General features: G+C 45.6%; 1 protein-coding gene across 1 annotated transcript; it reads right to left on the reverse strand.

Moving 5' to 3' along the window:
* Nucleotides 1-337: 337 nt before the first annotated feature.
* Nucleotides 338-20,314, reverse strand: TGIF2 (TGFB induced factor homeobox 2). The gene is made up of 3 exons (XM_086932211.1): nucleotides 19,675-20,314; nucleotides 8,677-8,927; nucleotides 338-6,488 (listed from the first exon to the last, which is right to left on the reverse strand). The coding sequence occupies exons 1-3, from the start codon at nucleotides 20,207-20,209 to the stop codon at nucleotides 5,877-5,879; spliced, it is 1,398 nt and encodes a 465-aa protein (XP_086788337.1). The 5' UTR covers nucleotides 20,210-20,314; the 3' UTR covers nucleotides 338-5,876.
* Nucleotides 20,315-21,301: the final 987 nt, after the last annotated feature.

Consider the following 21,301-nt stretch of genomic DNA (forward strand, 5'->3'; position numbering starts at 1 on the left):
CCACCCCACAAATCTTAACAAGGAAGCAGTTTTCATGAGACAATATCATCAGCTTTTCCCAGGACTAGAGACCTTGGCTGAAAACATTAAAATCTAGATGAAATAGATATACATCACATTTATAGTACCTTAAAACAATCCCAAATTAACAATATCACTGATTTTGGAGGAGACAGCCAAATGCAGCGCATCCGGTCTACTCCTTCCTGGAAAAGACATAAAAGTAGGACACTCCATTCAAGCATTTCAATGGGGTGGGTGGTTGACGTAATTGAAACTGCTGCATCATGCAAGGCTAATAGCATACGAAAGAAAACGTGGAGCCAGTGGTATCTTATAAAAGGCTTTATTTAACAAAAGCAGGTTTCAGAGTTATTTACAGTAGTTTTTTTGCTTAATAAAGATACAGTCGAAGGGCAACCTTCGTTTTCTAAACTGTTAGCTGCATTACATCTCCAGGCAAAGGAGATGGAATGTGTCAGCATAATGCCCACTCATGACACGCCAGGCAGCATCTGCACCCATCACACGACCCATGAGGCACACCCACAGAGCCCGCATCCCAAAGTTGCGTGTGTCTGGAATAGGAAAAGGAAGGGAGCAACCCTGCCCAAAGCATGACGGGAAATGTCAGTCTAGAACTACAACTTTAATACTTGCATGCTTTGCAGATGCCAGCCACTAGTGGTGCTGAGTCGGTTAGTCTGTCCTGGTTAACACACAACCTAATACAAGTGCACTAAGGAATTCAATCAACAGGTGGAGGGGCAAGAGCGGGATTGTTTGATCTGGGGCACATTAAAAACGTTTAGTGTGTTTTTTCGTGGATAAATACTTCCTGGAGCAGTTATTTTGCTGCCTTGTAAAATGGAAGATCTGTTCATCGCTCTTAAAAAATATTTCTGCTTTAAAAAACCTTCAAATTGGCAAAATGCTGTAGGCAATGAATACTGTTTTCAATAAAAAGTTGGTCTTTGCCACACCGCACCATCATTTCTTTGATGGGCTTCCTTGAGCATCCATGCATTAAAAACACACGAAGCTGAGCAGCCACGCCTCACATCTACTGCGGACTTCAGGGACTCCCCTTTTTGTTCTGGAAGGTTCTAAGCAACCAAGCAGTTATCAAACTCTGTTACAAAGTGGCAGGTGAAGAACACCTCATGGGATACTGACGACAATGGCGGGGGGAGGGGGGGGGGGGGGGGTTCGGGGTGGGGGTGGGGATCTCTGCCCAGAAATTGATTGAGGGTAAAAAAGCTAATACAAAAAAAAAAAATCTAATATCTGCACCAAATGTATGGAAGAAATCCTAGCATTTGGATAAGGCGCTGCATCACTCCGTTGTTTAGCAAATGTGATGATCCCAGAAACATAGCACAGAAAGTGGTCCTATATTGAAGGAATATGAAAAGATGACATCCCTTTCTCAGGCAACTGGCAGAGAAAGGACAACATGGGGTCACAGTTCCGAAACAAAAACCTTGTGATCCACATTGCACTAGCTTGCATGGGGAGGCAAATTACGAACTTGCAACAGAATGAAAGCCTACGAGTCCTTCAGAAAGGATTCCAGTACCTGATCATCAGATCCCCGCACCCCCGACATGGAACTAGAGGGCTGCTTTAATTATTTATTTTTAACCAATTGATGCCACAAGCACCATGGAGGTTTTCAGATACTAGCAAAGCTTTCCAAGGTAATTTATTAAAGTCTAAGTGTAAAGGAAGGATGCTGAAGTCACTCCGACAAGCCCCATCAGAATTTGCTGTCGAAAATCACAGCTGGATTCACCACCTTCTGACCCCTCCTCCTTATTTTTTAGCACTTGCAGAGAATAAAGTGATTTTATGCAACGGTAAGTCAACTTATTAAATCTAAAACATAATTCTGTACAACAAAAACAAACAAAAAGGCCTCTAGATTATCTGAAACTATCTGCACAACACCATGTGGGTTCAAAAGGGTGCAATGTGAAAGTCTGTGCACACTTCACAAAACAGGAACAGCTGTGACTAAGCAATAAAAGTTTAATGAAAGGGGTGGAGTCTTGAAGTACGATTTTTTAAAATATGTTGGATAGACATTCACTTTCTATAGATGGCTAGGTTTGATGTTACGTGATCAGCCGCTGTGCAACAGAATGCCCAACCAAAATGTGTCATTCAATCCCCACCAGCTCATCTCTGGAGAAGGACTAGTGGCTACAGGATAACCAAACACAGCCCAGGGTCTTATGAAAATTCACATTACTTTTAACAGTGAGACCTAGAATCCTTTCCTCGCTGCCATTTCCACTCTTTCTAGACCGCAACAGAAGTCATTAAACATAAATGACAACATAGGACACGACGCCCAGTCGCAAACCTCTTGGTACTGCGTTCATGCCCAAACACAAAAACGGAAGACGTCTTGAGAATTACCACCAAGCTGAGGTCTTTGAAGGTGAAAAGGCTTCCTTGTGCGGGAGTGGCCAAGTGGACCTTTCATCCCTTCCGGTTCTTCAGAGACACCAGCTTAGCAGCTTTCACAAAATTGCCTACCACAGAGTCCACACGCTGTACTGTTTGAGTGTCAGCTCCCGCATGAAATATCAATGCAGCAGAACCCGTAGAGCATCAAACTCAAGATTTACATAAGAGTAGTTTTCCTTCTTTTCAAATTACTAATGGGTGCAAGTTAATAGGGATTGCAAAGGCATAAGTGGAAAACTTAACCCTGCTCTCCAATCATGGCAAGTTCATGACTGCCAAGGGCACACTATCCTGGGTAGACCATCCCTGAAAATGTAAATGCAAACGCCGTAGACCACGGATGACCAGAAACTGCATCCCAGATAATACAAACCTCAAATAACCAGGTTGGGTTATACAAGATGGACACATGCCTTACAACAGCCCAGTACTATCCACGGTTTGTACACCCTACACCAGTCTTTCTTTGGCAATACTGAACTTTTAATCAGTCATATCTTTAGCTGCCATCAGAACGCAAAACTAGTTAATGGTCTTATGGCAGCATACGGTCTGTAAACAAAATGACACTGTAAACCAGGTGTATGTAGCAGTCAAAAACAGACCGGTATGTTCCGAGATTGGAACCATTGTACTAAACTCACTCTTGTACCTTCCAAATTTTCTGTTTACACACAGGCAATCTAACCTTGCGGACCCCACCTGAACTAGACAAATCTTGGGGGGTGGGGGGGACTAATACCCTAACTACAACACTTTCATGACACTAAGCCGTCAGTGAATCGATGCCGGCACCTGCTGTTTTCGTTGCTCCAGCTGTGCCCATGCCCAGCTACCAATGAAGTTAAGAAACTCCAATTTCACAGGGACCCCAAACATTGCACACAGACAAGCACTTGGAGCCCATCATCTCAGCAGCATAGGCCATCGACTGAAGACGCAAGGACTACCAGGAAAAAATTGGAACGGTTGACTTTTCAGGTGTTTCAGTACCAGAGACTTTTAGGAAAAGTTTCCAAGAAGGGTTCAGAGATGACAAGCTACTATTCACAAGAAATCCTTGAGAAGAGGGAAATCAGGAACTAGAAAGAATAAAACGGATAGGCAGCGTACAAACCCTGGTTGTTGAAAATAACCAAACTTTTTAGCAGGTAACACCAGCATGCGATCAAATTTTTAACATACACTTCAGTAAGAAAAACCCATCTACCAACACGCAGACGTTAAGAGGCATTTCCAATAGAAGCCCACGCACAAACTGCACAACGCCCTGCAGAATTTATCATGGGAATTTAGTCGAAGACAGAGGCTGTGGGCGTGAGATGCACATTCACGCTAGGCAACCCCACTAGGCCTGCCTCGTGTCATCCATTTTGAGAGAAGCTTTTCATAGAGCAGCAGCAGGGTCAACGAACTCTCTCTGGAAACGAGATTTTGAGAACCCTCTGGGTCAGGGGAACAGGAAGCTCCTAAAAGTCTCCGACAGCACTGGAGAGTCAATGGTAGCATAGTTAGTGTATTATTGGTAAAGTAGGAGAGTCTTACACCCTCCGGACCATCAATCTGAGCCTTACAGGATGGTGGTTAAATATAATTTATAAACAGACATGCAGTTCAAATAGAGCTCTATTTAAAGTACCTAAAACACAAATTGTATCATCCTAGAAAAGCTCCCAAAACAGGTCTGAGCAAATCCAAACAGAGCTACGACTCTCTCAAACAGGTAGTGTGCGTCCCAGTGTTTCCATTTATTTACTTTTGAGAATTTTAATTCTAAGGTTTCCCCAAATGTCCCCTCTTTGGAATACAAAAAAATTCAAATAAATGTATAATCAATAAAAAAGTAATAAAAAAAGCCCAACTGGGAACAGTAAAAGGAACTTCCCCCCTCTATCCCTTGGATCCAGGGAGCTGGAGATGCTGCCTGCAGCCACCTCAAAGCACATGCTGGAGTAGGGGTGTTTCAATTCTTCCTGCTTTTTGGTTCAGGGAATTGCGACCAGAACACAACGTGGGTCGCCATCTCACTTTATGATCAGTCAAGTAACAGTAGATGTTTGCCAAAGTAAAAAAACACAGAAGTGTCAGTGACCAGAGATTCCCACCTAGCCATCATGGTGAAACTAGAATAGATGCCCATAACTGCCTTGTTACAGGGCAGTATAACCTATCTATATTTGGAGGGGCACTCGAGAAACAAACTAGTTATAGTAAAGGTATTGATGGTTAGTCCATAGCTCATCCTATCTAGATGTATACACAAGTCTTCAACTCGGGTGTCTACATAAAAAGAACACCCTGAAAACAACATTTTCCGTACAATTGTCCCACTTGAGAGTGTATGACTTTCAGAGAAACGTGTGTGCCAAGTTAAAATGGCTCCATGTTCTGGGCACAAGGTAGCTGACCAGCTACATGCTTGTAACAGACTGACCATTTATGTGTAGTGCACTGTGCAAGTTTTACAATGAAATGTTAATGAGGTAATCTGAGTTAAGTATCACGAATATCTTGACCAAAGCACCAATACCCCATTTCCTACACCCTACCTCACACCCGGTTTATCTATTGTGATTACAAGCAATCAGCCTCTTTACAGGATCCTAAAATCCACCTACCAGAGGGAAGCTATGCCAATGTAGACATGATGGATTATGAGGCAACAACCTGCGCAGGAGGCATCAGTGAATTCTGGGCCTGTCAAAAACGGTGATACTGTAGAGGTGTGAAAGACAGAACTGAGAGCAATCTCTAAATCAAAGTGTGTGCAGGGTGGTGAAGGTCTCGCGTGAAAGCGCGGGCTCCCACAACCAGATTAAGTCAAACTATTCGATTAGGACAGCTGTAGACCGATTCCAGTTTGTTTCTGTTCCTTTTGGGTTATCACCAAGGCACAGACCAGCACCCCCCCCCTGTCAGCTCCGTAGCCTGCATCTGTGCCCCAAAATCCACCAGCAAACAGGAGGTCAGGTAGGGCAGCTGTGTACTCCCTACCCAACAAGCCCTGACAAGGTAAGTCTACAGCAACCGTGCTCTGAGTATCCCTTTATGATGGGAGACAGGAGGTAGAGGAGTGAAGACATCTTACACATTTGGGTCCACTTGAAACTTGTATAAAAAGAGGAAATAAAAAAAAAAAGTCAACACTTGGTCCAAAAATGCCAGTTTACCCCGACTGAGAAATAAAGGCACAGGGTGGTTCTTTTTGTCTATCATGAGTCTGCAACCCTCACCCTCATTCATCAGCAACATCTCCTTGTGCTGCCCCCACAGCACAACCTGGAAGCAGTAAACATAATGCCACATGGAAACTGACTGGACTAGCATCCACTCCCAAATGTCAAATAAAAGGAGTAGAGGTGAAAGTGAGCTCCAACAACTTCCCAAAACGGTGCAAAATGTTAATTGGAGTTGCCAGCACTCAGTGGCATTTCTCGATGTAACGATGGCGGAATCTGGCCGCTCTGCCGCTGGGACTCCATCTCTGCTGCCTTTTGGAGAGCCACTTCCACCAGAAGCTGAAAACCACTAAAGTCATCTCCAAAGAGCTCCGGAGGTGTTGGAGGCGGTGTGTTGAAGAGTCCGTTCGTGGGGCTGGATGCCTCCGTTCGAGTCAACAGCGTCATTGTGCTACCGGAGCCAAAGTGCAATTTGCTGGATTCTGGCTCCGTCTTGCGGAATGTTGGTGCTGGAGGTGGCAGAAGTAGCTTTTCTCCTCGATCGATACTGTGGTCACCTAGTACTGGATGCTGACTGGGTGTAGACCGAGGGCTTGGTTGGCAGAGAACCTGTGGGCAGATAGACATGGCCAGGAGACTCGAGGTAGGGACAGGAGGCGTGGTCACTGGAGCCCCTACTATTATGCCGGAGGCAGGAGAGGTACTGCGAGGCAAAACAGATTCAGACGTCTTTGCTCCTCGGCGAGAGATTGTAAATTGGTTAGGATCCTTCCCGTCTTTGCGCAGCATGTCTGGTAGAAGTCGGCGTCTTGCATTGATAAACCAATTGCAGATCTGAAAACAAAAGACACAATCATCAGTTACCAACATTGGGCTGACCAATTACATGGCTGCAGACAAAACCAGAAGCAAATCCCATACTGGTCTGTGAAACAGATCCCAATCACCTGCACATAAAGGAAACAATCCAATGAGGAAACAAATCTGCCCACACCTGCTCATATAGTGTACTGTATGGGTTATTGGGGTGACCTAGAGTAGGAAGACAGCGGCAGGTCCTGCGATCAAGGTTTACAAAAAGCTGCAGGAGTAGTGTGGCATTCCTGGATTCTATGGGGCTATGGTGTAGAATTTCTACCAGCACTCTTGGGGTCCTATTAGACAAATTTCACCTTTGTCCACCCTTCCCACAAAGGTAAGTAGGAAATAGCATCAAATTGTGCCTGGTCTAGAGACCCAGGATGTACCTAACCCGAACCATGTTAATGGTATGCCTTGATTACTATTCCACGTGAAGCTTACTGACCGCCATAGAAAAGATCAAGCCTAATTTTTGCAACACCTTCTGCTTTACTCTGAGAAAAAGGCTACTTGATAAGCACTCCTTTGGCTCCCTGTGGCCGAGAACAAAATATAATTCAGAACTTGGTTTACCAGTCACAAAGACTTTTGAGGAAAAGACCCAGGGCACTAACAAAACCTCCCCCTCCAACCAGATATCTCAAAGCAGCAAAACACCAACCTGATCCGAAAACGAGGAGTCAGACCATTAACAGGGGGTATTCTATTCAAGTATTTGGATCCAAACTTTGCCTTATGGTTGACGCAACAGGAGGTTATGATCGGACCATTTTATGTCAATCATTCTAAGTTTCTAAGTGTATGACATCTATTTTGCCTTGGTATATATCAAATAACGTAGAAATTATTAGAATAAAACAATGTATTCAAGCCGGCCATTGTCACCATAAAACATTAGCAAATGTGAAAATCATTGATCGATGACATCGTTGTACAATGAACTCTTATTAGCTACTGGGCAGAGGAATGTTTACTGATCTGATTCACAGCCTGAAAAACATTTTTTTGGGATAAAAAGATTCAGAGGAAGACTCCCAAACATGGGTTTGGGTGAGCTCTTGGCACCATTTTCCTGAATACGAGGAGATTAAATTACAATAATTGGGAATAAAAAAAGTAAGGATACAGTACGCTTACAGGTACGAGTCCAACAGATAGATGTGCACATGTTTGGGATGGAGTGTTCATAGTACACTGTTCAATTTAAAAAGTAAAATGGACCACTGAGCTCTAGGGAAGGATGAGTTTTGTTTTGTTTTAACAGATGCAGTGTTAGAAATGTGTCTATTGCACAAAATTGTGAAAAATGTGGTTACTGGCTACACATTCTTTTGGTCACGGATTGCTCCTTAGCAGTCTGTGAGAAAATAGTGTCTGCGGTGCTCAATGAAGTGTGCGGAAAACTCTAATGTGGCTTGCCCAACACCAGGTCACAGACTTGTGGACCTGCAATATAGTTAAATATTAAGAAGCAATGGGAAGTCAATAGGTCTGCCAGTGATGTTCTAATGTATGCAAACAGAAGTATGCACAAATGCTGTTTAGCGGCCAGACCTACATGCTGTGCTAATCCTCGGGGGCAGGGGTAGCCATGCAAAAGAAAGAACTTTTCTGTACAGAACGCATATAGGAGATAAAAAAGTGAATGCTAGCGTGTGGAGCACTTTACAGTTATAAAAAAAGCTAAAAAAGAAGGATACACCATATAGCCAATCCCATGAGGTGAAAGAGTTGGAGACTCCTCTGGGTGGAGCACTATGTATATGTGAAAAAAATAAGAGTAGGCTGTGCTATCAAGCCAGATCTAAGATACACCTTTCAGAATAATCGTTAGTTTCTCAATAAGGTAAATATGTCACCCAAGCACAATAATTAATATTTGTAACTAATACATTGGGAACTAGGAGTTACTTCGGATTCCCCAATTTTCGTGCTTGACATTGAAACCTTCATAGAGTGGAACTACCAAAAATGTAAATAAAATATTGTTAGATTGAACAAGGAGTGTCATCGCAAAGCACTCGATGTAATATTTAATTTGTCATGTACAATGTGGGAAGATTCTATATGAGGAGGATGTCTCGACTACACAGGTTTCAGTAAAAAGCACATTCAGCCCCTGGTATAGTGTCCACTGCATATCTGATGTTCCGCCACTCACCTGTAACACCGACAAGCTGGTCTGTCCAGAGAGGCTGAGCTTCTCCTGCTCTGAGGGGTAGGCATTGAAGCGATGATCAAACAGCCAGTCACGCAGAATCTTTACTGAGTCCTTGGGCAGATTCCCTCTGCGCTTCCTCTTGTTGGGGTTACCATGGTCAATGGAAAGGTCCATGGTGAAGCTGCCTTCCTCATCAGCAAGGTCACTGTCTGACATAGCAGAGAAGTCCATGGGCTTGTCTGGACCAAACACTGAAAAGGAGAAAACAAAATACAGTGTTCACGTGAAGTCTAGACAAGAAGCACTAACGTCGAAATTATTTGTAAACAAAGCTAAATAGACATTCAACTCCTTAGTTTGTACTACTACAAGGAAAAGCGATTTGTAAGCCTTGTCCTTTAAGACATTGAGAATTGTCCTGTATACTGGGGAAAAAAAGTCTAAACACTAGGTGTGGAAAAATTCCCATGAGTCACTAAACTAAAGGAACTTGGATAGGTAGAAGTTTTCTGGGGGTCAAAGGAACAGACTAACTTGTGACACAGTGTGATGCGCTTGCTGATAGCCTCAAATTCAAAGAGGAATCCGAGGCTCAGTTTGCCAACTGTTTAACAAAGCACACGCCTAAAAGAATAGCCACACTGCTGAAGCCACTCTTAACACGTACCATTTTTTTTCTTTATTCTTACTCTTTTTTATCACACCCAAACAAAGCTTTGCAAAAATTCTGAAAATTCGTCCGGGAATATAAAAATATACCAAAGACAAAGGGCAAGTCTAAAGCAGAAGGGGTTTCAAAAACCACGGCCAAATTGCCAATTAATGAGAGATTTATCATTAGAACATGATCTTTCCCCCGATTCGTGAACCACGAGCTAGGAGTTTTCCGGCTGGAGACAGAGAGAGGTTAACAAGTAAAAACCCACTTTCTCTTCTGTTGTGATCAACCAAGAAGATAGCCTAAGGTCACTTCAAAACACAATAGTTCAAAATGAAAGAAGAGAACTAATACTGAAAAGGCTCACTGGTAGAAGATCATAAAAAGAATATTAGTAAACAGGTTTTTTGCTTGCAGGAGGACTATCTGAGAATGCTAACTAGGATTTTTATATATGCATCATCCATCCTCCATGTAGATGGGAAGAGCCAAATTTAGGCGTCCAATATTCCAGGAGGAGGAGCAGCGGAGAACGGGGGCCATACCTAAGGCACCGTGGCGTTACTACGCTTCTGCGGACCCTATTGAAGCCGGAGACTTCGTTGGGCGCTCAGACTCCCCTTCGGAGTTCCCCCGAGGCAGGACTATGACTACAAGAATATGGTTTTTTAACATATATATATATATATACAGGACCAATTCTCACATATCCGCTTAACCTCTTACGTACAGGGGTCCGGAATCTCTACTTTTATTGATTTATCATAGTGACAGTGACCTGATATTTCGTGGGAACTTGGACCTTCATTCCACTTGGACCTTAACACAAAGCATCCTGCAGGTACACATTGTGACCTACTGTGACTGTCCTTCAAATTGTTCTTGAAGAAGTACGACATCGAGAGCAACCGCAAAGACTAGACTGTCTAAAACATGCCCTGATGAAATTCCCAAGGCACGAATGGGAATGAAACGCGTTGGCTGTGCCGCTGTACATGAAAATAAAGAAAACTTTTACAAATAAGAACCGAAGATCTACAATTCTTTTTGGACTCCCTTATACTATTGACTTCACTGTGTGCGCCTCTCTGCTCTTACATAACCATTGGTCTGATATACATCCTTGGCAGCGGATGGTGAGAGTAGCCGCACCGCCTAATAATTGTGAAACAGACGAAGTGGATGTGCGAAACCGTGGTCAGCTGCTGGTTGCTTCTGTTTATTGGGAAGAGCCAAATTTAGGACAGGACCAGACTCTGGGCACCCTACTACTGCGATATAGATATCCAATTTGGTAGGTGAGGGTGACCCATCGGAGATTGCAGAGCCCACAAATTCCACAGAGCGGGCAGACTTAGTGTGGATTTGACAGTGGACCCAAGTCCATATTCAGATTCCCCAATATTCATCACCTATTACATATCGGTACATATGTGTAAAATAATCAATTGTGTAAAGGCCCTGATGAACATGGATATTAATAACTAGATCCATTGAAATGTACGTCAGCCAGGAGTGTCTGATATCCCAGGTTCCAGCACAGCAATAGAGGGAACACTATAGCCCCCATATGTTTGTCTACCTGTGTATGTAGTGTTGATCTGGGAGAGAGCATGACAGTGAGAGTGTGTAGTATGACAGTAGAGTAGCAGAGAATGGGTTATGTATGAAGGGGATGATATTGGTTATATTGTTATGTCCATCTATTGTATGTACTAAATGCTCATTTGAAATTGAACCATATGTTTAATTGTTTTGTTGCATAATTTTGAGCAACACTATTGAATTGTATCATTAGTGATAAATGTATTTGAAAATATTTATATAACTAAACACATGTGGATATAATTTATTTTTCTACTAAGAAAAATATACAAATAAAGCAACAAAAAGAAAAAATGTCAAGAAACTGGTGTGTAGAGAAAATCCTTGGAGCTTGCCCGAGACTCTATAAAGTTGAATTTAGAGAAAATGGGAAAGCAATATAGGTCGGGTGGGAGCTTGTTCTTGTAACAATATTGTATTGTGAGTCTCTCCCCCCCCCCCCCCCCCCCCCCCACCGCTCCTAGACCTTACATATACCTAGGGGGGCTTCTACATAGTCATTAGAACATGGTGGCATCACACTGTTGAATGATTAACCTAAGAACAAGAGGACATACAAGTGGATAGGAGCTTTAGGATCGATCGGTGTTCCTGACCTCGTAGCATAGACCAGGACCACAGATACCCAGCAAATTTCTCCCAGCACCCCGTGAAGCAAAATGGACTGTGTTCTCCACCAGGCCTCCATTTTGCTAATTTAGAGGATCCGTGCCGAACCTCAGACTAGGGGTGAACAGGAGAATGATGTGAAGGCTAGAAAATTATGATCTCTGCCCTTGCATCAAGTGCAACGTGTATAAAAATGTTCCATTGAGATCTTATTCTTAAAGCAGTATACATCTCACGGTTAAGGACAGTTAAGAAAGAGGATGGAACAACCAAGGAAAAAATTCTAAGCATTACCGCGTTGGTAATTACTGCAGAAAACTACAGATAGGTTTAATGCATACGGTCACCTGGCTACTGCGCATTTAATTTTGTTTAAAAAAAAGCACAGAAAATATATACACGATTTAATCTAGACGCCGCCCCAGTGAGGGAAAAAAATAGTAGGCAGCCACGCAGAGAAGAGACGGTACTCTATTTAGATCAGCTATATAATGCTGGGCCTCCCTCGTGGTCTCAGCAGCCACTGCATCTTCCCATACAGCAGGATAAATAGCTTTAACTAGACTAGACTCCAGCGCGCGGGGGAGGCGCGTGCAGCTGACCGTGTTCTCCACTCGCATCCCAGCAGCCGGAAGTGTCCCACGTGCGGATGCGCAGTGGGCGTTCCTCGCTTCAGCGGCTCCAGGAGCAGGTGGGGGTCCCTGTGAAATAAACACCAAGTAGCAGAGTGAAGAAACCCCTGCTGTCTGCCCTCCTGGCTTGGGGTGACACCACACACTTAACGCAGGTGCACGGGAAAACCGTTTCTAAAGTAATTAAGTCTCAACAACACGCCGGAAAGTGTCCTAGATTCGAGCCAAATAAATGTATGTACAACTCTTCTCCATCGGCTAATGCATCCGCTGCAGAGAGGTGTGCTCCCAAGAGGTCAAAAGCTGGGATAACTGAAAACGCATTTGGCATTTTCTCCCAAACCCCAACCGCCGCGAGGAGGGTGACGGCCTGCTGTGACGGCGCCAAAGTGCGGTCCGAGATTCCAAAGACTGCAAACCTTTTGCCACAGACCGACCCACAATGTTGCCAGACATTTTCGGGGAGGTGGGGACAGAATCTCCCCGCCATAAAACTATTCTCCATTTCCTAAAATGAATCCCAATGGGGAAGATAGATATACTAGTCAAAATAAAGAGCGAAACGATGCAAGTATTTAGTCACCGAACAGCATCATAACTACCAGAAATGACATCACATGAGTTTTGGACCAATGACGACATCCCAGGAAGCCACATGCCTTTGGATCTAGGTTAGTGGGAGTAACCGTGTGGCTTTTTAGACGAAGAAGCCACCAAGAGAAATAAAGCAAGACATACATGAGTAACCGGAGCTTTGTGCCATCCTTTACTTCACCAGTACACCTAATGTGGTACAGAGGTCAGTCAGTCAGTCTTTCCAGCTGCTGCTTCCAGACATGCTTTTCAGAGCACTATGCAGGTTTTAATGGGCATGCTGGCGGTTTTTTGGGAGCACGGAGCTGGGTTTTACCCCTTTCAATTCGCAGCATCACCAAAAGCTGTAGGCTCCATTACTTCTGTAGGCTTGTAAAAAATGGTAGCCCGCCTCTTAAATCGGGATAAAAAACAAATATATAATGGCTAGATTAAATAACGACACCCACCCACATCACGCAGGAAATTTACAGCCAGTAGCCTTCTCGCCGGTCCCTCGAGCCGGGAGGGAGGAGCGGGGTTTGGCTTAAGATATCGGTGTGCGACAGAGAATAAAGGAGGGGCCGGCATGGCTCCACAGGAAACTCCGAGGAGAGGAGAACCGGCAAAGCTATAGCACAAGAGAACACGTCTCTGCAGCTAAGGAACACTGCTCAAGGGAAGACACTGACAGAATGGCACAGTCAACGCACAGGAGGGAAACAAAAATACCAGAAGCAAACCATTACTTCTGGCAATCTTGACAGGGAGGGACAAAAAAGTGACACTTGAACCACAACTTATCACGTCGTTGCTGTGGAACCCAAAGGAAGGATTACAAGCTCTACCCAACCTGTCACACCACTCCCAGATGAACTTGAACTCCTTTCTGCTGATTTATGTAGTCTTCACTACATAAATACCAACGTGTGATGTTCATCAGTTCGAAAGTCAATGGCCTACTGATCCATGCATTTCCTATTTAGGCAGTTATTTTAAGAAAAGGAGTAGTTTTGTTTTCCCATTAGTTATTGTTATGTGGGAGTTATGATATGCAAGTAGTTTTTATAGAGTGCATTGTTACTCCATTCGGAGTGTACCCGCGACAGGCTTCCACAACTGAACCCAGTGCTACAATTGTCTATACAAAAAAAAGAAAATAGCTTAGCAGGGAGAGAGTTCCACAACTTTGCGGTCAAGCTGTCAAGTAGCTTACGGCACATCCACCCAAACATGCTCGTTTTATCTTGTGGATCCCCGTCCAAGCTGTCCCTGCGAACCAGAGGCATCTTTTCGGATTGTACAATTTATTCAGGAAGTAATGAGGACCTTTCCAATTCTAGATTATAGGAACGACACAAAGTGCCTTGAAGGAGACTCTTTCCCTCAGTGTGTGATGGTTCTGGTGTGAGTTAGAAAAGGTGATACATATTCTAAATACATTATAGAATACAGAGCTTGAAAAAGATGCCCATGGACTGGGGTGAATGTGTGACATTGATCCACATTCGGTCCATCACCTGTTTTGTTTGCAAATTCCGCCATAAGTGCGCTGGGGATGCTCAGACGTGGGTCCCAGGCACTCCACACCAGTGGAGTCAAGCTAGCCGGGCTGATGAGAGGTGTTACCTCGAAACCGGTCCGGTCCTCGGATGCTTGATTCCGTTCTGGGAAGGACATGGCTTTTGTAGTTCGGACTGGACTGTTCCCATGGGGCACAGGGTCAGAGCTGATTTGCATATCGCCATTGTCTAACCCAGGGTAGTGTGGAGTGCAAAAAAACGATGGATTTGGGCCCAGATCTTTGGACTGGGGTGAATGTGTGACATTGATCCACATTCGGTCCATCACCTGTTTTGTTTGCAAATTAATGAGCATGGTGAAGGAAAATTCTGGATTTGGTGTGACACCAAAGCTTCTGTTGATGTGTTTGGACATTACTAACCGAGCAGAGCTCAGAGAGCAAACATGAAGAATGAGGCCCTACCAGTCTGTGAATGTCACGACCGAGCATATTCCTTTTGGAGGAACCCCTTGCCAGAGTATAACTGAGTGCTGTTAGCTTAAAAAGACCACTACGGATTTATTGCAGTTGTTACATCAATGCTGAAGACATGGGGGAACTACACTGGTATTGGTATTGGAGTGGCAGAAAAAAAAGGCCCTTGGCAAACTTGGAGAGGCATTCGAGAGGAAGGACTGGAACCAGCTCATCAAAAGACTGGATCCCAGTGCAAGCGGTTTATGGCCAGGTGCATGGATCTAGTGTCTAGATAATCAGCAATGCAAGCACAGTAGATTAAGGGAAAGAAGGGTGATGACATCTACCAAGGCAGATCCAGTCTGTGGAGGTTTTCAGCTCGAATTTGCAGAATGACTAGAAACAAACCAAGGAAGGAAACTTGGATCATGTAACTCAAGAAAGGCAGGACTTCCACCTCAAAGTAATCCAAGGAATCAGTAGGAACTTTAAGGTCATGAGGGTATGCAGGAGTCATCCAGTAAGAGGAGAAGACCGCAAGAAGCAGAGTTTGCATAGAGAAAATTACTGGGCTTCGCATTTCGCATATCTCTATCACGCAATAGTCATAGTTTTAGTCTGTGGGACAGCCAGAGGTTTGGGGAAATCTTGTGAGTATCTGGAGGGCAAGGAGACAAGCTGGCCTAGAGGACGTTCTAAAAGCAGATGGGCCAGAAATCTTGAGTTTCTGGATTTTGTTCAAATAAAGCCCAGGATTTTCAAGAAATCATGTGTGAGGTATGTATAGAGTGGAGTGGTGTGGCTCACTGGTTAGAGGCGGCAGACCCGGAAGCAGAAGACGGCCCATGACCAGGGTTCAATTCCCGACACGGCAGGCTCGTGGACCAGGGTTAGCGGACTCGATAATTCTCGCCTTGGTGCCTACTCTAACCAGAGATCACACTCGGCAACTCTGGGCATTAGCTTGCCGCATCTCCACAACGGCCCCCCGCATACGCCAGGGATGCCTGGTTTCACCTTGGAGATACCCAGTAGGGACCATCACACAGGGAAAGCCAGGACGGGTTCCCCAGCGGTCTACAGCGCGGAGATACCCCATGTGGGGTGATTCAGGCGCTTTACAAGACATCATTACATTACAAATAGAGAGACTTAAAGACGAGACCCCCCCCCCTCCCAAAAAAAAGAACATTTGGACAGTCGGGTGACTTGTTGATCTTTGGGGGGAATGCATTTCTTTTTTGGCTGTTACGCAAGTATGGAGACTTTAGAAGTTCTTGTTTTCAGTTGACCTCATATGAAATTTGATTTGCTTCAGTGTCTTTCTTCTAATCAGATCATATTTGAAAATAAACTAGCCTGAGGTACAATCCGATTCAATCCAGCTGATCGTGATACTGCGTAGCCAAGGGCATTGAGAGGGGGGGGGGGGGGCAGTGATGATGGGCTCGACTTCTGGGTTAAAGAGGGTTGTTTTAGAGTAGACCTATGGCGAAGGTGACAGATAAGAAGCACTGAAAAGGGTGAAAGGGTCGAAAAATATGTGGTCTGATTAACTCCTTTTTTGCAGACGAGTGCATGAGAAGAGGTGTAGCCCAGGAATTCTGAGCAAAAGATGGGGCTCAAGGGATCAAGCAGACGAGAATGCATGCAGGGACCCAGGGAGAGCATGGCTATAGCTGGTCTCCCCCTGGGTGTCTTTGCACAATTGGAACAGTCTCCGGGGCTGGATAGGCAGGTTAAGTTCAGGGGCGGCGTTTAGCGGTAGGTTACTTATACTGTTCACTGGTCCTTTGGGCGGAAACGGCACTTGTGAAGCAGTGCAGAGTGTGGTTGAGGTTTAAAAAATGTGTGTGATCAACCCTATTTAAAGATTTTATTGTTTGTTTTAATACTTTCATTCATTCTGATCGTGTTTTATTTTATATAGATCAGGCAGGAAAAGGTTGATGGCTTTTTTGTTAGCCATATGGTAGTCTTGCCACGATAAGGCAGCAGGTTGTATTGGGTTTTTGTTGTGTGGTAGTTAGGTGTTTCTTTTGGGGGGAGTGGACAGTCTGGGGTGGAATTATCTCCACCCCCCCCCCCCCCCCCCCCACACACACACAGCCGTGGGGTGGGATACAGAACAAAACATCGCCCAATTGCTCCAGGGTGATTTTTGTAAAGTACACAAACGAGTATTAGTAAATACAAAGTATTTCAAAACGGGTTTATATATTAAGTATTAATACAAAACGTGTGGGCCTTGTCCATAAAAACAGAAGCAATGCATGCCGTATGGCAGTGTCAAAAGGTTGGCAAAGGTGATGAAATCACATGTTGTCACTGACTGTGACATCACCAGAGCTACCTTTAAATACAATCGGAATAAAGTGATGGGTAACATGCTGTTTCAGAAAATAAGTATAGCCTTGGGAGACCAACGCAAGCACCTGTCACCTGGAAGAGTAGTAAATCGTGTTAGCGAAAGGAAAAGAAACGATCTAAATGGCGCCACCCTGAGTAATTAACTTTCTGTAAAAGAACGCACGCCCAAAGCAAAAAAATACTGCATGTAAAAAAATGTTTGCCGGCAGGTGATAAATTAAATAACCAACAAATTGAGTGTCCAAATAAGGGAAACATGTAAGGGGAAAATAAAGGTAAGTCTGTGCTGAAATTCTGAAGTAGCGGGTCACGGTGGGAGGAGCCCCAACCTCTGCTCGGCCTCCGGCACGAGGCCCGACTGTCATGGAAACCTGTTGTCAAAAATCTCGCTTCCAACCGACTGCCCTTCGCTCCTTTCACCCCACCAATTCCAAACTTTCTAGCCCATCAATGCCCTCGACCCCGCGTCTTACGAACAAGCAAACGTAACTGTTCTATGATAAAGTGTAGCGAAGTCGCTAAACAAAGAAATGTTTACGCGCAGAAATCTTTGTTGGGATCTGCAACCCAACACCATGTGCAGATTTTGAATGGTGCACGACAGCGCCCCCACCCCAATAAAAACGATCGTTGGTATGTAAGAACTGTCACAGAATCACATTAAATACATAACTTTTAAATTTTGAAAGATGCGCTCAGACTCATGTGGGTGGGAGGACACCTACTGTTCTGGGATCAGTGTGATCCCATTGAAATGTAAACCTGGAAAACGGGGCGAAAATGGAAGGTCCTTCTGACTAATTAAAAAGCAAATGGCTTGGCTCAAAGGGGGAGGGGACTTTGGGCCAGAGTACGTGATAACTTCAGAGCTGATGGGGAGAGGCAGCCCCTGCTGTGTGCAAATGGCAGCTGGGAGCAGGCCCTCCCTGGCAGTCAGCAGAGAGGCCCCCTAACATAAAGCCCACAACAAAAACACGACTCAACGAGTGGGCTTAGCAAAATTATGCCCCCCACCCCCCATCAGAATGTGATAAGGGCCCCGAGTCAATGCTCACTGGACTTTTTTCTGCATGGGGCTCCTGTGCACGGTTTTGGGTGCCCTGAATGACCGCCCCCGCCCCCCCTGCACCGCAGGGGCCTGCGTGACGCCCCTCCACAGAGCGCAGACTGTGCGCGCGAGGACAGACGGACAAGTACTCAAACTTATCTGCACGTTGCCTCCTCCTGAGCGTGCAATGTAAACAACCGATGACGTCAGGGAGGCAACACTGATGACAACCAAAGGGGGGCAGGTTTTGAAAATCAACTGTCCATTTGCGGTCCCCTCAAACACGACAAGCTGCTAACAGTGACCAGAGATAAATGCGTCCATGTACAAGTGAAATGATTAACGTCAATGGGCCTATATATGCACTGTAAAAGGGGGACTGTCCTTAAAAAAAAAAAACTTAAGTGTCAGTGTATATAGGATGCGGACACCATAAAAACAGTTACTGCGAGAACTCACAGCACCCTATAAGAGCACAGGTCATATTGTCCCTTACGTGCAAATGGAAATCTCACGTGTCAGAAGAGTGTGCAGGCACCCAGGCCATTTTGGAAAGGGGGCGGTAGGAGAACAAACCACTATTTACAAACAGGGCACTGCGCGCGCCCCATCGACCCAAGGGTGCAGGATTCGCTGTCAGCCTGGAAGCAGGGGGGAGTGGCGTCTTTAAATCTCCCGCAGCCTCCATGTTGTCCGATTCCAACTCACTGATATTTTTCCCGAGTCAGATGAAGGGGGGGTGCTTCATGAGGGCGGTTTCAGAAATCCCATACTAACAGGTTACCCCCCCCCCCCCCCCCCAACCCCTTAGGGTACCCATGGGGGCGTCCCTCACGCTCCGGTCCTGGACCGGGTTCCCATCACTCTTTGACAGATGCCAGCACAGAGTTTTCTTTGTTTCCAAAAAAGAAACAGGAACTTGCGCGGGCTCTTCCCCTCCTCCCGTTTGAATCCCCCCCTAATTCCCTTTCTGATATCCCCACCCGTCACTTCACCCCCTCCTCCCTCCACCGTCCGAAGTGCGGTGATCTTTTATCCCGGGGAGGGCTCCCCCTTTCCGCGATATCAGTTTGTAATGGGGGCGGGGAGAACCGTTGGCAGAGTAGCTTTTGTTAACATTCCCTCCCCATGCGTTTTTTGAGAAACAAAAGTTGCGCGGATGCAAACGCCGATGCGGGGGCGATCACGCCTTCGCCCCCGCTTTCAGGGCACATTGGCACGGATTCGAGGGCACGCTCGCCCCGGCCGTTTGTTTTGCCTTCCATTGTCAGCGGAGGTTTGCAGCCTCCATGTGGACAGGCAGCGCCTCTTGTGCGTGCACAATGAGACAGCCCATCAACTCCCTCCCTCCAAAAACATGGTGCTTCAAGAGACAGCATGCACGCGTTGTAGCATTCAGCACCTCGACCCCACACACCAGCCTTCAATAGAGTAACGCACGAGAGTTTAGGGGCCACACAGACTTGCAGGGGGCCCCCGCTCAAGCCATGCACTAAAAGTTTTATGCAAGTTGCAAACTTACTTCTCTCCGGCTGCTTGGTGTCTGTCGGAGGTCCGGGGTCCTCCTGCCCTGCTCCGGGATACCCCTGCTGCCTCGGGACTGTACGAGTGCCGGTCAGAGACATCGGGGGGCCAGCAGACTCCTCATTGATGCTTCCAGGGGTGCTGTGTAGGGGCCTTGTGAAAGCAGACACTGCTTGATTCACGGCCGGGCTGCGCTCTTGGTGCGTTTGGCTGCTGCTGTCGACTGACATCTCCTGTTTTTCTGGGGTGAAGCCCCCCAGCTTTACGGGGTCCGCCTGCTTGGAAGGGGGGATAAATATGCCGGGTTTGATGTACCCGGGGTACCTGGCCTCTCCGGCAGTGGATGGGTAGCTCCCGGGCTTCATGTATCCGTGGTCCCCCTGCCTAGGGGGGTGCACGCCAACGGCTCTGCCCGCCTCCTCCGGCGTGGGACTCAGGGGCCAGGTACGGGGGTAAGCCGCCTGCAGCACCTGGAAGCTCCCGGGAACACGCGGCGGCGCGGGGGAGTTTGAAAAGCCCAAGGTGAGATCCATAGCTGGGGGGGCAGTCCTGCAATGTGACTTTTAATACCTGCCACCGTCTGACAGCTCGGCCTCCTACCCACCTCCCCGGGGCTGACGTCAGCTCTGCTCCCCCACACTTCGGCGCAGACAGGAGGACCCGGGAGCCCCTACTCCCCCAGCACTGTCCCCGCCCTCCGCTCGGCCCAAATGGGAAGGGGGAGGAACCGGGGCGTGGTCTCCCATGTGTCTGCGGCCCGAACCTTTCAAACTTTGGGGGACGATCTTTGAAGTCGGTCCCTGTGTCTGAACTGACACTCTGACAGTACCAGCGAGCGGGGCCCATTTTACCAATGACTGCGAGGCTTAAATTTGAGTATGCTCACCGTAGATTAAATATGAAAAAAAAAACTTTTTGAAGTAAAGTTAAAAGGAATCAAACATGTTATGGGCGGTGCCATTCGAAGCCCCGCCTCCTTGCGTGACATTTCACGTTTCTTACATGTGAGAGCTCTCCTGTCCGGTAGTGCCTGACTGCTTCTAATGTCCATTCTAAACGAAGCTAAGAAAAATTTGTCTATTCTATTTTATTATATTGTATTATTCTGTCTCTAAAAAGTAAAACACATTTAAAAAATAACATCATAGAATAAATGTTATTACTTTCACTTTTCTATCATGTATACCCTTATTTTATTTATTTATGCGTTTTTATATAGCGCAGACTTTACCCGAAGGCGTCAGAGCGCTTCACAATAGGAACAGAAAAATTAGAATGAACAAATTACAAAAGCAGACGATAAGTTACATGAGGTAAAATTGTGAGCAAACAAAATACATGAGGTAGCAAATAGTGCAATACAGGAGGAGAGAGTGACAAGTGTGCAGGTTACAAGAGAAAACAAAGTACATTTAGAGGTAATATACTGCAATATATGCTAGATACAGAGGCACAAGAACAAACGTTACGTAGGCAAAGGTGGCACTTGTGCAAGTATCAAAAGCAAACTAAATGTGAGAGGTATCAAACAGCAGTGTGTTACAAGAGAAAAGTGGCGTGTGCAATGGGTGCTTCTGAACAACGCTTTGAACAACTCCAATAATTATAACTATTTTACCAATACA

This window comes from Lissotriton vulgaris, chromosome 7 (assembly GCF_964263255.1).
Source record: "Lissotriton vulgaris chromosome 7, aLisVul1.2, whole genome shotgun sequence".
In the NCBI taxonomy this organism is placed as follows: Eukaryota; Metazoa; Chordata; class Amphibia; order Caudata; family Salamandridae; genus Lissotriton; species Lissotriton vulgaris.

Excerpts from the sequence above, each read along its gene's own strand:
- TGIF2 (XM_086932211.1), bottom strand. The coding sequence starts at position 20,209 with ATGGATCTCACCTTGGGCTTTTCAAACTCCCCCGCGCCGCCGCGTGTT. Across the intron at positions 8,928-19,674 it reads CACCAAGCAGCCGGAGAGAA|TGTTTGGTCCAGACAAGCCC; the intron begins GTAAGTTTGCAA and ends TCTCCTTTTCAG. Across the intron at positions 6,489-8,676 it reads CCAGCTTGTCGGTGTTACAG|ATCTGCAATTGGTTTATCAA; the intron begins GTGAGTGGCGGA and ends TTTTGTTTTCAG.